The 15,098-nt window shown below is 46.5% G+C and overlaps 1 protein-coding gene across 2 annotated transcripts in view; it reads right to left on the bottom strand.

The window, feature by feature from the left end:
* TP53I11 (tumor protein p53 inducible protein 11) overlaps positions 1 to 11,955 on the bottom strand; it is a 40,410-nt gene extending 28,455 nt beyond the window's left edge. Inside the window, exon 1 of one of the 2 annotated variants that reach the window (XM_075281122.1) lies at positions 11,837 to 11,955. Coding sequence is in view for 1 of the 2 variants with exons in the window: in XM_075281121.1 (XP_075137222.1) it covers positions 5,904 to 5,951 (48 nt within the window). In the remaining variant the exon portion in view is untranslated. Of the gene's footprint in view, positions 1 to 5,903; positions 6,207 to 11,836 lie in introns of those variants that run through there. The other variant, XM_075281121.1, reaches the window with a different exon arrangement.
* Between the last annotated feature and the right edge of the window lie 3,143 nt (positions 11,956 to 15,098).

Here is a 15,098-nt window from a genome sequence, read left to right as displayed (position 1 = left end):
TCATGTCTTCTAGGGCTCTGGAAAAATGAGAGCCGAGCTGTGATTGGTTGGTATGGCGAAAAGTGAAAGCTGTGCTGTGAGCAGTTGCTATGGGTGTCTAGGCTTAAGACATTTATTAGGATAGGTCTTGTCGGCGTAGTGGCGAGAGTCGCTGCCAGACCGATAAGTCGTAGGATGCCGCATCTGGCGCCGGCCTACACACAATATAGAAAGCTCCATCCACTGTATAGCAGTCATTGCAGTTCAGCGCTCATTAAAGTCAGTGGGCCCTGAGCCACAATGATGGCGTACAGCTGGTATACAAGGAATGGAGCTTCCAGCTTCCGGCCCTGTACTGTGTATGGGACAGGTACCAGAAGCGGCTCTGTACGGCTGATCAGTCTGGGGGCCACCTCTCGGCCACCCACGATCAGTCATTTTTGGCCCATCACAATTGTCGGCCATGCACATGGCCATATTATTTTACGGATTTGCATGGGGGCCATAGGACCAAGCTGTAAGAAATATGGAGCAGCTCCTAAATCTGTACAGTCCATCTAGTATCTAGATACGGTCCGAGGATGCCACCTTGTGAAGTCCTTTCAATTTTTCGTGGTCTACTAAGACCTTGGTCATGGGACCTTAGGGTAAATTAAGTTAACCCGCATTTAGTAACCCAGGGAGAGGATACAAAGAGCGTCTCTTGCTTTGGAGGACCCAACCTATCTAAACTTATTGATCGTACTGTAATACTCCTTTTCCCCAGCGGGGGCAGCACAGGGAAACAAGACACTTTCTTCAAGACTCCCCCATTGATCACTGAGATGTCCCAACAACAAGATAACTTCTCAAATCACCTTAGCATCCATGCCCACTCAGGGTTCAAGGAAAGCTGGGTGATACAGTCCTATGAAAAAGTTTGGGCACCCCTATTAATCTTAATCATTTTTAGTTCTAAATATTTTGGTGTTTGCAACAGCCATTTCAGTTTGATATATCTAATAACTGATGGACACAGTAATATTTCAGGATTGAAATGAGGTTTATTGTACTAACAGAAAATGCGCAATATGCATTAAACCAAATTTTGACCGGTGCAAAAATATGGGCACCTCAACAGAAAAGTGACATTAATATTTAGTAGATCCTCCTTTTGCAAAGATAACAGCCTCTAGTCGCTTCCTGTAGCTTTTAATCAGTTCCTGGATCCTGGATGAAGGGATTTTGGACCATTTCTTTCTACAAAACAATTCAAGATCAGTTAAGTTTGATGGTCGCCGAACATGGACAGCCCGCTCTCAAATGATCTGAAAACAAAGATTGTTCAACATAGTTGTTCAGGGGAAGGATACAAAAAGCTGTCTCAGAGATTTAACCTGTCAGTTTCCACTGTGAGGAACATAGTAAGGAAATGGAAGACCACAGGGACAGTTCTTGTTAAGCCCAGAAGTGGCAGGCCAAGAAAAATATCAGAAAGGCAGAGAAGAAGAATGGTGAGAACAGTCAAGGACAATCCACAGACCACCTCCAAAGAGCTGCAGCATCATCTTGCTGCAGATGGTGTCACTGTGCATCGGTCAACTATACAGCGCACTTTGCACAAATAGAAGCTGTATGGGAGAGTGATGAGAAAGAAGCCGTTTCTGCACGTACGCCACAAATAGAGTTGCCTGAGGTATGAAAAAGCACATTTGGACAAGGCAGCTTCATTTTGGAAACAAAAATTGAGTTGTTTGGTTATAAAAAAAGGCGTTATGCATGGCGTCCAAAAAGAAACAGCATTCCAAGAAAAACACATGCTACCCACTGTAAAATTTGGTGGAGGTTCCATCATGCTTTGGGGCTGTGTGGCCAATGCCGGCATCGGGAATCTTGTTAAAGTTGAGGGTCGCATGGATTCCACTCAGTATCAGCAGATTCTTGAGAATAATGTTCAAGAATCAGTGACGAAGTTGAAGTTACGCCGGGGATGGATATTTCAGCAAGACAATGATCCAAAACACCGCTCCAAATCCTCAGGCATTCATGCAGAGGAACAATTACAATGTTCTGGAATGGCCATCCCAGTCCCCAGACCTGAATATCATTGAACATCTGTGGGATGATTTGAAGCGGGCTGTCCATGCTCGGCGACCATCTAACTTAACTGAACTTGAATTGTTTGTCCAAAATACCTTTTTAATGTCACTTTTCTGTTGAGGTGCCCATACTTTTGCACCGGTCAAATTTTGGTTTAATGCATATTGCACATTTTCTGTTAGTACAATAAACCTCATTTCAATCCTGAAATATTACTGTGTCCATCAGTTATTAGATATATCAAACTGAAATGGCTGTTGCAAACACCAAAATATTTAGAACTAAAAATGATTAAGATTAATAGGGGTGCCCAAACTTTTTCATAGGACTGTAATCCCATTAGCTGCTGTGTCACCCAGCTTTTTCTACAAAGAGATTTTAAAAGGCGGGAGCTCAGTAGAATGAACATCAAGGGATTCAAGAATTTACTTTTAACCAAAATCTGCATAAAACGTTAAGAAAACACAAATTAAAGAGGAGGCGGTAATTAAATTTATGTGCAGAGAAGATGCGAGCCATTAACGGTTAGAGATGACGAGCGGCGGATCCCGAGAGTCGCATCCAGCACCATCTTACAAATCCTCAGGGATCCTCAGACTGGAAGTCCCGGCTATGAGAGACATTTATTAAGGACGGCATTTCTTTAACTGCAGCACTCTGACCACTATTCATTAGGGGGCCGCGTCCAACCCCCCCTTGTCCCACCCCCCTGAGAAATATAATTTTCAATACTTCATTATACATCCAAACCCTGGAATTTTTCCAGCCTGCACTTCAATAACGCCGTTCTTCTGACAGTTGCCTCCCCAATTCGCTCCGCAGCCCCAGCTTCCTGTTTTCCCTTTCCAGCTCTGAGTAAAGACAAACCAAAGGTCCCAGAATCTCACAAAGACTGATAAAAACCTATAAACGGACTACAAATCAGGAGGAAAAATAATTGCAACGTTCTGAGCAAATTTCGCTTTCACGAATAAAATGCCTGAATTGCAGTATAGACTGACACACGGGCAGGGAAATTATGAAACTATGAACACCAATGCAGAATTATAGGTAATTCGGAACTGGACCTTGAACCCCCTTAGGGTGCATTCATACGGAGCAAGATGGCACGCATTTTGGTGCGAATCAGAGTGGAATCCGCATTAGATTCAGCACGGAAAAAAGAAAAAATGTGACATCTTCGGCGCAAGAAAGATGTGTCCCATTTACATCATCTGCGCCAGAAAATGGATGTAGAAGGGTTAAATCCCCCCCCCCAGGTCAGAGCTGATCTGTGGGCGTGGCTTACATATCGGAGGACTTAAAGGGGCGTCTCATCCGAGACCATTCCTATCACAATGTGACTTCTACTGAGCAAATGTCATATTGGTTGACTGTAGAACATAACGGAGGCTCGAGTCATGTACAACGTGCAGTTTAGGGGTGTCCATAGGGGGCGACCTCTATCTAGGGGGTGACCCATGTCTATAGGGATTATCTCCATGACACATTCTACGAGCCTTGATCATCACCTGCAAAAACATTGATATTGAGCAACAAGTTCCCACAAGATTTGCTCCTGGCAGAAACCTCGCAACACAAGGCAGGACTGGATACCATCCTAAAAAAACATGAGAAACGAGGTGCGGCCATTAATAAACACACATGACAGCGATCCTGAGAGCTGTCCGACTGCCAGGGCAGAATTAGGACAGTCCGGCCCCATCCTAAGGCAAATTACAGACAAAAAAAAAAAAAAAAAAAGCAAAAATTCTGTTTTCAAAGCTAATCGGTCACATGACTGACTACAAACTGCTCTAACCGTGTATGTAGCTCTAGATCAATCCGTAAGATGTCGTTAGGTTATGACAGATGCAGTTCTGGCTTTGCATCAAAAAACTGCAAGTGGTGATGGTCGGCCACCTCGTCTGCTCAGGATCTGTATATTCCTCCAAGTCTGTGACTTCTCTAATCACTTACAAGTTTCTTCCAGCAGCGGCCAAGACTTCTGACACGGTAATAAAGCAGATATATTACAGGAAATAACGGGGCTGCAAATCCTTGTCAACAGCAAGAGTCACATGACAGGATTTCCACACACCACCAAAGCTGCAAACAAAGTATCAGTGCATTGCATTAATACAATTCCTTGCATCGCCCTGTCCTGCTAGGAAATCCACCTGGCAACCAATATGGCTGCCTATAAGAAGCGAGCACCCAGCTTTCCTTGCATGGATGATCAAATAACCACGTGGTTAAAATGAATAGACTTTCAGAAGTATAAATAGAAAAAAAAAGTTGGGTGACAACATGGTAAGAGGCAAGATGGAGGCCAAGATGGTTGTCAGTCAACTTTTTGGACAAGACCGCTACTCCCATCGGAGGCAGTAACCACCATCAGCATATCAGATTTCCTGCTAGAAGACGTAGATGATAAGTGGAGACTTCCTTCAGAGAGTATGACACAGACGTCCGGGGCGCGGTCTCAGGAGTGATGAACGCATCCAGTCACCAACATGATTAATGACAATTCACACGGCTAAGACATTTAGATCTTATAATACAGAAGACACAATCTGATTCCAGAGCTAAGACTCTAGAGGAGCGGAGATCAGCGGCGACAATCTGCCCCAGAACACTGACGGATATCCGCAGGTCAGCAAACTATTCCCAGTGCCAGTATTGAATTCCCAGTCTCCCTACATTCTCTCCCAGTGCCAGAATTTCATTCCCAGTCTCCCTACATTCTCTCCCAGTGCCAGGATTTCATTCCCAGTCTCCCTACATTCTCTCCCAGTGCCAGTATTGAATTCCCAGTCTCCCTACATTCTCTCCCAGCGCCAGTATACATTCCCAGTCTACCTCTGCTCCCTCCCAGTGCCAGGATTTAATTCCCAGTCTACCCCAGTCTTCTCCCAGTGCCAGGATTTCATTTCATTCTCTCTCCCAGTCCTCGTATTTCATTCCCAGTCTACCCCAGATTCCTCCCAGTGCCAGGATTTCCTTCCCAGTCTCCCTCCCAGTCCTCGTATTTCATTCCCAGTCTACCCCAGTCCTCTCCCAGTGCCAGGATTTCATCCCTATTCTCCCTCCCAGTCCTTGTATGTCATTCCCAGTCTACCCCAGTCCTCTCCCAGTGCCAAGATTGCATTCCCATTCTCCCTCCCAGTCCTTGTATTTCATTCCCAGTCTACCCCAGTGCCAGTATACATTCCCAGTCTACCTCTGCTCCCTCCCAGTGCCAGGATTTCATTCCCAATCCCTCCTCCATTCTCTCCCAGTGCCAGGATTTCATTCCCAGCCCCCCCCCCCCCATTCTCTCCCAGTCCTTGTATTTCATTCCTGGTCTCCCTCCCAGTCCTTGTATTTCATCCCCATTCTCTCTCCCAGTCCTCGTATTTCATTCCCAGTCTACCCCAGATTCCTCCCAGTGCCAGGATTTCATTCCCATTCTCCCTCCCAGTCCTTGTATTTCATTCCCAGTCTACCTATTGCCAATGGAGATACACATTTCCTAGCTACTCTCACACTTCCGGTTTTCCTCTTTCCAAAAACCTGGGTTTCCTCCAGTGCCAACATTCCCTTTCCTAGTGTCCATAGGCTCCCTGCTAAACCTGGCGATCCAATTTCAGTCTCAATGGATCTCCCGGGGTTTACACCAAATATTACTTTTCCCTTTACCCTTTTGCCTCTTCCCAGGGTTCTCCTCTGATGCCAGCCATGCCAGATGTTCCCCCCTTAACTTAAACTCCCCTACCCCCGCACCTGGTACCCAATCCCTCTGCAGGATTACACCTGTACGATCCTAACATAACCAGTTTACAACCCCTTGAACCCGTTGCCCACCTCCCTGCCACAGCTCTTACCCTCTCATTCAGCTCCGTAGACGGGATGCCAGGAAGATGTGTGCACATCACAGCTCTGCTGGCTAGTGGTATAGCAGAGCGCAGCGGAAGTTGTGGGATTGAAGACGTTCTGCAATAAGAAGCGCGTGGGGTGATATTATTCTGCACCTGGCATTCTGCGCGCGGTTAACCCTTTCATCCATCACAATATTATCATCAGCTCTCATGAACGCAGATGCCATCTTCCCTTTATTACAAACTCAACTCATCTGCTCAGAGAGAGGCAGACACAGCAGTGCTAGGGGAACAGGGTCAACTTTTACTGCATTATTGATTATGCAACAGGTATAGCAGAGCCGAGTCGGTTATTACAGTCAATGTGACATCACGGCACAAGAAACGTAAAGCCCGAGCAAAAAAACAACGTGTCTTACACCAGAGCCCCGCACCGAGCTGGCAGCCTGGCATCCGCTGTCTATCATTAGCGAGGTCCCCCTGCCAAAACCCATCTGATAAGTAACAGCGCCCCTATTAAAGCTGCAAAATGTAATCGCCTTATCGTTCAATACAATGCAAACTCCTTGGGGAAATCTATACCCCTTCCCCATTTCTGTGTGATCGAATGGTTCTCTGGCAGCAGGTGGTCTACAAAAGGAGTCGGTTACGTTATGGAAGGGGCGTCGCGTCCTCTAATAGACATCGCAGGTGGTCTCTCCGCCACCTGCTGCCACCATAACATCAGATTACGCACGACGGCGGCTGAAAGAAGCCCCGAGGGAACGTCAACGGTAAAGCGAACCACATGGTCTACGCCGTCTTATTTTTAGCAATTCAGCATTAAAGAGTAGAGCCGTTACCCGCTTGCTGTCAGTGAATGGAAGAGGTCTCTCCTATTCATGGACACCGGTGCGGTTGCAACAGTGTATTAGTTCACTATTAATTGTATCAGCTCCTACCTGGTCACCAGACTGCCACATCCTGCTGTCACTTTAAAGAGGACCCTCCACCAAATCCAGCTCTTTTCCTACTTTTCTAGCTCCTCCGAACCGTTTCCAGCACAGTTGGAATGGTTTCTCTAGTCGGAACGGTTCCTCAGTAATCAGTGCAGTTATTTTCAATGCCTATAGGTTAACTAGACTCCCTAATGCCAAGAGGGTGTTGTCAGGCAGGAGCAGGCGAAGGGAGTGAGACTCGGTGCTCCTATCAGAGGCAGAGGAAGGCGTGACACGTACACAGTCTTCCTTTGATTGGAGCATTGAGTCACACCCCTTTTCCCGCCTGACACCACCCACTTGACCTTAGGGAGTCTGGTCAGCATATCAGGCATTGACACTTATTGCCCATGAACGATAGGGGCTAGAGAAGAAATTCTAACTGTGCTGGAATCAGTGCAGGGGCGACTTATCCAATGCAGTTTCTGGCAGGAGATGCAAATGGGAGTCCCTGCAAAGAGTCAAAGGAGTCCCTGCAAATTGAATAAATCTCATACACACATTGCTAAAACAACTGCACTGGAAACTGACCCACGGTACGGATTCATAACCTGCAGCATGGTCTTTTATCCTGCAGATTTTCAGGGAAATCTGCAGAAATTCTGCAGTATTTTTTGAGTCAAATCCATAACAAAGAGAACACTTTTTAGTGTGTTTTTCTGCAAAGTGTCAGTCCTCTGCATCCATAACAGACTACAAAGTACAATTTGGAAGTATTGTCCTGGTGCATGACCGATACCCTGGAAAATTAGGGGACAGATCTACAATCCGGGGCCATGTAGGGACAAGGAGTATATAAGAAGACCAAATACGAGACCCTCATATGCAAACCAGATGATAATACGGTGCCAGCCTCCCATCACCACGGCGTGGCTGGAACCAATTAATTAACCGATGAAAATCCCAAGACGCCCGGGTATTGACATTGGGCAGCGATTATACAAACCAAAACCAGACACCGAGACGTCCCAATCCCCCCCGAGGCAACAACAAGGACAAAGGGACACAAAATCCGTAACCCTCATTATCATGCAGCCCTTGAAGAGCACTGTGCCTTTAAGAAGGAATAAAGTTCATAAAAATCTTTGAAATTCTACCATTACAGCATGTAACCCAGCTTTCTCACACACCTGAAAGGCAAATAGGCAGAAATACATCAAATGTTTAATATAGTACTACTCAAATGGCATGAGTCTGGAGAAGCTAGGTCTCTGGAGTCCTGAAAGCAAGACTTTTCGTGCTCACCCAGCTTTTCCAGGTTCCTGGCCAATGTGCAATAATAAATTCCACCTTTAATATAGTGTTTCCTTTGCTTGCAGGAATCTAAGGTGACCTATCCATGCCGGAATCTTAAAAAGCTGGGTGATGTGTTGCTTTAGAACTAGAATGGCAGCTCTGGATGTCACCCAGCTTTCTCACTACCTATTCATGTAAAAATCTGGAAGAGCTGGGTGATGTCCCTTCGTAGTTGCAATAGCATTCTACTTACTGTCACCCAGCTTTCTCAGACTTCTGAAAGTGGCAAATATGCCGTAATAGTAGCAATATATTGAATATGGAATGTACAGTGCAGGAGTTCGGCAAAGCTGGGTGATGTCCATCCAGACCTGTAACAGCAGTTCCTATAGTTAGCACCCAGCTTTCTCAGACTTCTGAAGTGGCAAATATGCAGTGCTAAATTCAATAGTCAATAGATTGTTACCTATCCATGTTGGAAACTGGAAAAGCTGGGTGACATATCCATCCAGAATTACAATGCCAGTGCTACTGTCTGTCACCCAGCTTTCTAAAACTTCTGAGCCAGCGATAAGCACTTATACCTATTCCACATTCAATATACAGTGCAATCTATCCATGCAGAAACCTGGAAAAGCTGAATGAGGTCCCCTTACAACTGAAAAAGCTGCTCTACCGGCCACCCCAGTATAAGGTATAGCATGACGTTTGGAAAACGCATAGAAAAGTTTGGTTAATATTTAGAAAAATGTTCAAAAAACATCAGCCACAGCTTGAAATAAACCAGAACCCTCGAGGGTTGTTCAGACTGACGTGTATGGGAGAATGTCAAACCGTGTCATAACATGAGGGCTATTTTGCTAAGCCCTGGGGTACCAGGCCGATCTGTACCAAAAACATACAGGGCCCCACAGAATGGGGAGGGGAAGCCGTTCCCACACTGAGGAGTCCTGTAGGTCTGAAGAGACGAGGTCAGAGGTCGGGAACCGTCACTTGTCTATACATGTAGCTACCAGGGTATATAGGAGCCTGGCGGATACAGATTTAACCCCGGCAGATGTGTGTAAAACAAGGGTTAACCACTTCACAATAACATACAGATGGAGCCCAAGTTCTCACTGGGAATAACATCTTCATAGACTAGATTACAACACAGCCCCCAAAGGAGTAGGACACAGTCAGCTCTGCTACACCTATATACCCAGACTGGAAAAGAACGGAAAGCTACTTAAAGGGGAAGTGAGGATTTAGACGGCTGCTTGATAGTCTGATGTGACCACTGGATACAATGTATCCTTACGCCAGTAGATGTATCCAACCTGTAATTAGCTTCCATAATTAACCATGATTAGTGTTCATCATAATCTGACTCCAAAGGGTCTCGGATGGGAAATGTAATGTCTCAAGCGCGTGCGTTACATCTAAGGAGAAGATACAGAGCGCAGCGACATACTGTCATCGAGTAAGCGGGGTCTTGTAGCATCAAAGGAGATGTCAACTTATAGAAGGGCTCTGGGTACGAGGATGAAAAACAAAAGAGACGGGAGCGGAGTCGGCGAGGGATGGGGCGAGGAGGGAGGTGCAGCACCCAGGGAGTGAGAGTAAAGGGGCAACAACCACCAGAGAGAAAGGGGTGCAGAAGCATTAGCCAAAAATAAAAGAGGATGTTACAACAACCAGAGAAAAAGGGGTGAAAGGTGGGAGTGGCAGAGATGGAGACAGAAATGGGGGATCAACAAAATTCAGGGACACAATAGTATCCAAAAAAAATAGAGAAAAAGGGGTGCAAAAGTGACCAGAGGAAGAAAATGGGGAATGCAGCAGCCAAAAAGAGAAGAGGGGGGTGCAGCAACCAGAGAGAAAAGGGGGTACAGCATCCAACTACCTGTCCATAGCCAGAGAGACAGTAAGAAAAAAAAGAGATCCTTTAGCATCAGTAAGAAAAAGCAAAAGAGGGAGCAGAAACCAGCCAAAAAGAAAAAAAAGAGGTGCAGCAGCCACGGCCAGTGGCAACGAGAAAAGGGGGTGCAACCACTACAACTAGAAAGAGAAATGGGGGCGCGGTAACCACATGAAGATAAGAGGAGAAGAAAGGGTGCACAATACATAGTGACAGCTGGGCACACAGTCAGGGGAGCTACATCCAGGGGTGCAATCACAAACAAGGTGCTTTTCTCACACGGGGAGAGTTGTAGATTGGGGAGTCAGTGGCCACCATAAAGGCCATCATCTCCAACCCCCCCTCAAATGTCTATATCATAGAAAGCCAATTCACTCCTCAGTATCATTTTAGGAGGGGTGCAGCACCCCTGCATACACTTTCTAAAAGATACAACACGCAGTTGCACAAAGACACGGACACAGCATCCAGCTGCACACACCCAAAAAACAGGAGGGGGGCAATGCACAACCAGGAAAGGGGTGACGTAGTTATATCAAACCAAAAACCAGGGCGCAAAACTCAACTCCATGAACAGACGGCAAACTCTCAGGGGGGAAATGTCTGCTTATAGGTGAAGCCTCCAATAAGCAAAGTCAGGAAGGGAAAAGAGAAGCGGGTATGGTTAAATATACATTGAAGTCCAGGGGTGTAGAACCCAACTGCAAAAATTAGTTGCGGCGAACTCCACCAACTACGAGGTGTGCAGGTGGAGTAATACCTTATAGTGAGAAATACTGGGCTCTGCTCTGTGCAGTCACATAGAAGGGTCCAGCAATCCCATATAACCCGGACCAAATCCTATACATACATTACAGTCATAGTACATAGTGCCTGCATCAGATATGACATACTGAATTCTACGTGCAAAGGATGCGGGGTACAGCAGAGAGATGGAGGGGTACAGCAGAGAGATGGAGGGGTGCAGCACATACATATCGAAGGGTTACAGCACACATAGTTTATAAGAGCCAGGTACAGCACATGAAAGTAAGGGGTGCAGCCCTGACACAATGAGAAATGGGGTGCTTCACACAGTCAGGCACATAGGGGCAAATTAAATAGAGGGGTGCAGTACACAAAGGCGTGCAAGAGCTAGACAGGAAGCAAGGTACAGGCAAAGCGGGGGAACAGAAAAATACCAAAAGAGGGGCACAGTATACAAAAAGGAGGTGCAACATCTAGCTAGGCAGACCATAGATGGATAGAGCACCCATACAGTCATGGGAGGGGGGGAGGGTACACAAAGAGGTTACAGAATCAAAAACAGGGGTGCACTGAAAGTATGTACAACATCTAGCTAGGTAGACAGGAAGCAGGGTACACAAGATCGGGGTGCAGCTCATACACAGCAAGAGGGGTGCATCACACAAAAAAATAGAGGGGTACATAACGGAGGCACAATACTTATGTACAAGTGGGGTGCAGCAGCGAGCTATATATACTGGATATGGGGTGCAAGAGGGGGTGAAAGAGTGCACAACACACAGAAAGGAAGGAAGAGGTGCAACATGTCTGTACTTAAGATGTGGGGTGCAGTAATGCAACAAAGAAAGGGGGTGCAGCACCCAGGGTCAGAGACAGGGGGCACAACAGCTAGTTACTAAACACACAGAAATGGGGTACAGAGAGGGGGTACAGGAGATACCAAACACAAGAGAGAAGAGAGCGGGGTGCAGAGTCCAGATGCAACATACACAGCAAGAGCTCACAACACCCTGCTAGGTAGAACAGAAGAGGGGTGTATGGCACAGATATGGGAGCACAATCCCGGCCCCTCCGCTGACCTGTCCGGCTCCTGCTCCTCCTCCTGTCCCCGGTCACAGCTGACTATCCCGGACGCACATCTGCCGCTCTCCCGGTGTGTCCTGCAGCCGAGTCACAACATACTGAAGCGCTCACCGTATTCACCGGCACAGGCGCACTCATTACCGTAATGTACCGCCCAGCGCGCAGCAGCCCCCTCCCACACCGCCGGGACACCCAGTGACATAGCCGGGTACGAGCAGGTCTAGTCTAAACTTTCTGCTTCTAGGAAAGCTGGGTGAGTCTGTGTGACGGCATGTTATATAATGTGTTAAAAAAAAAATCTTTGCATCCCGTATTATATCTGTCTGCGGGAAAGATGGGTGATCATTAGCAGACCACAACTCCTTATAGATGGATGGTCACTCAGCTTTCCTAGAACACGGAATGGCAGATCTGTTAGACCATGAATAGGCCAAAATAAGTCACATAGGTATAATCACCCAACTTTTCTAAAACCCTGAATGGCAAATCCGACTGACCACAAATAGACCACACTACTTCACATAAAGATAGTCACCCAACTTCTCTAAAACCTGAATGGCAAATCCGACTGCCCACAAATAGACTACAATACTTCACATAAAGAGGGTCACCCAACTTTTCTAGAACACTGATTGGACTAACCAACCATAAACCACAACACTTCACATAAAGATAATCATCAAGCTTTTCTAGAACACTGAATGGTAGATGTAGCTGACCCTCAATAGACCAACACACCCCGTACATAGATAGTCACCCAGCTTTTCTAGAACCCTGATGGGCAGATCTGTTGCAGGGCTAGGGGTGTACCTATAGGGGGTGTAGTTGCGTCTGGGCCCTGGTACCATAAGGGGGCCCCATATGCCCTCTAAAACTAGGAATCCACCAGTCTCGCAATGACACATGGTGTCATGTTTTGCATTGAAGCCCAGGAGCTGACGGGTAGATCAGACTTGTGAATCAGGAGTCTGGGAAAGCTGAGTGATGGCTTTTTAAGGGAAACAGGCTATAGCCATGGGGCTGACTACTCTGTATAATTAACCCTTTATACACAGAGACAGTATAACAACCGCTCTCCATTGTATCCCGCACCTCACGAGCACATTAGGTCTCGCCATTGGCCTCCTCTATGGCCCCTGCATGCCCGGGGCCCCCTACTGGTCGCTGCTCTTGGTGCATTAGGCAGCTTTAGTCAGACTTATTCATCCCAGATCCTTCAGGGCTTCTTTACTGGACACTGCGAGATTGACACGAAAATCCATATCTATAGACGAGAGCACGGAGTACATTATATAATAGCACCATTATATGTGCGCACCTCCCCCTATACATCCCATCCCCAGGGCGCACCTCCACATGTGAGTTATTGTAGCACTCCATTCAGACATCTGTGCCTCGTAAAGCTGGGTGACAAACAACATGCGGCCGCTGTTCCTATCGATCATAGTCATTTTATTATGCTAGGACTCCTCGGCCCTGGTTGTTACCCAGCTTTCCATCATCCCTGGGTGGTAAATCTGATAGGATACAACCATGTTCCCGAATCACAGTATATCTAGGTAGATTTGCCATTCAGGACCCTATAAAGCTGAGTGACAATGCCTATAGGACTTCTTACGTATATTTGATACTATAAGGGTGTTTGGGAATCGGCGCTGACAAGGAGGATCCTGATAATGAACAGTCCTGGCCAGAGGCTCGGCCAGTTGGCTAGATGCCAGACTGGTATATTTGCCAGTTTATTGCTGCTATAAACATTGTATTTCTGTCAGGGGGAAAGCTGAGTGACAATGATCAGATTCTCACAGTGTATACAGTGCATAAATAATACTGCCACGCTGTGCGTACAGGAGACGACACAGAGCGCGGGCACAGGGGTGGGCTGACGTTTGAGTTGTGTGAGTGACCTATATATAGGTTGCCTTTCACTTTCAGCGTTGCAGCCATACTGCCCCCGGAACCCAAAGACTTTGCGTCATGGGAATAATAACGCCGCCAGATCGCCAGTCGGCATCGTTTATGGTCAGAACATTCTTGGTAAATACTTTCGCTTTGGTTTATCTTGTGCCAGTCCAATAATTTCGCCTATAGCGGCGCAGTATGGATGCCCCCGCCCGTCCCTCTTAATCATGGCCCCAGTTCCCAAAACCAAACCAGAGTCCTATTCCGTTATTGCTAGCTGCAGTATTCAGGCGACCGGCCTGCTTTGAATGCTCAGGCAGTAGCTCAGGCCCCCGGGATACTCAGTCGGGGGCTGGGACCTATATATCTGACCCATATGGTTGGATTACTTCTGTGTATACAGTGTCAGGTTGTCAGCGCTGTCTTGTTGTCAGCCTGAGCCCTAAGGGAACACAGTGCAGACGGCAGCAGAGAACGCGGTGCAATCCTTATAGGGACGGATTACAGGAGCCCAAATATTGATCTTGTCTGATCAGCTAATTACAGCGGGCAGACACTTGGCACCGCACACATCGCTGGCATCCACTGTGGGCACCGAGATCTTCCATCAAGTGCCCAACCCTGGAAGTAAAATTCCCAACCACAGGCATGTCATAAACCTTACTATCTAGCAAAAGGTGAACATACCCCATGAAAATGTAGCTTGTCGTTTTTATGGGAAAGCTGGGTTACTACCAGTATCACTAAAGTCCCTATAGGTAGTATTCACCCAGCTTTCCCAGGAGGGGAAATAAGTAACAGTAAATCTGCTTGTAAGGCAGTGAATGACATGGGCTGTGAATGCCTTTCTCCTAGCTATATCAGTTTCTGGGAAAGCTGGGTGACAATCAATATTGCTATCAATAAAAGAAGCATTAAACAGAATACAGGGAGGGAATATGTCTGTGAATCTGTTTCTGGGAAAGCTGGATGAAAATAGTTTTCGTTATTTCCAGTAATGTTGAATGATATGTCATTGTATAATTAGACAGGTTATCCATTCAGGATTATCAGAAAGCTGAGTGATAACTATTGGATCTTCAACAGGGAGGATCACTCAGCTTTTCCAGTAACAGATATTACCATAAAAGTCAATATGAAACCTGCAAGAGGTGGAAGATTTATATAACATGACAGATTTACCTTTCAGGGTCATGGAAAAGATAGGTCACCACCACTGTAATGGAAGACATATTAGTCATCACCTAGCTTTTTATAAATCCTGAATGGCACATCTGCCTTGTTTTCACCTTGCATTCAGGAGTCTGGGACAGCGGTGGACGCTATCATATCAGTCTTAGTGAGTAATCACCCAGC

This window comes from Leptodactylus fuscus, chromosome 7, assembly GCF_031893055.1.
Source record: "Leptodactylus fuscus isolate aLepFus1 chromosome 7, aLepFus1.hap2, whole genome shotgun sequence".
Classification (NCBI taxonomy): Eukaryota; Metazoa; Chordata; class Amphibia; order Anura; family Leptodactylidae; genus Leptodactylus; species Leptodactylus fuscus.
This window is presented reverse-complemented; position numbering and strand designations above follow the sequence as displayed.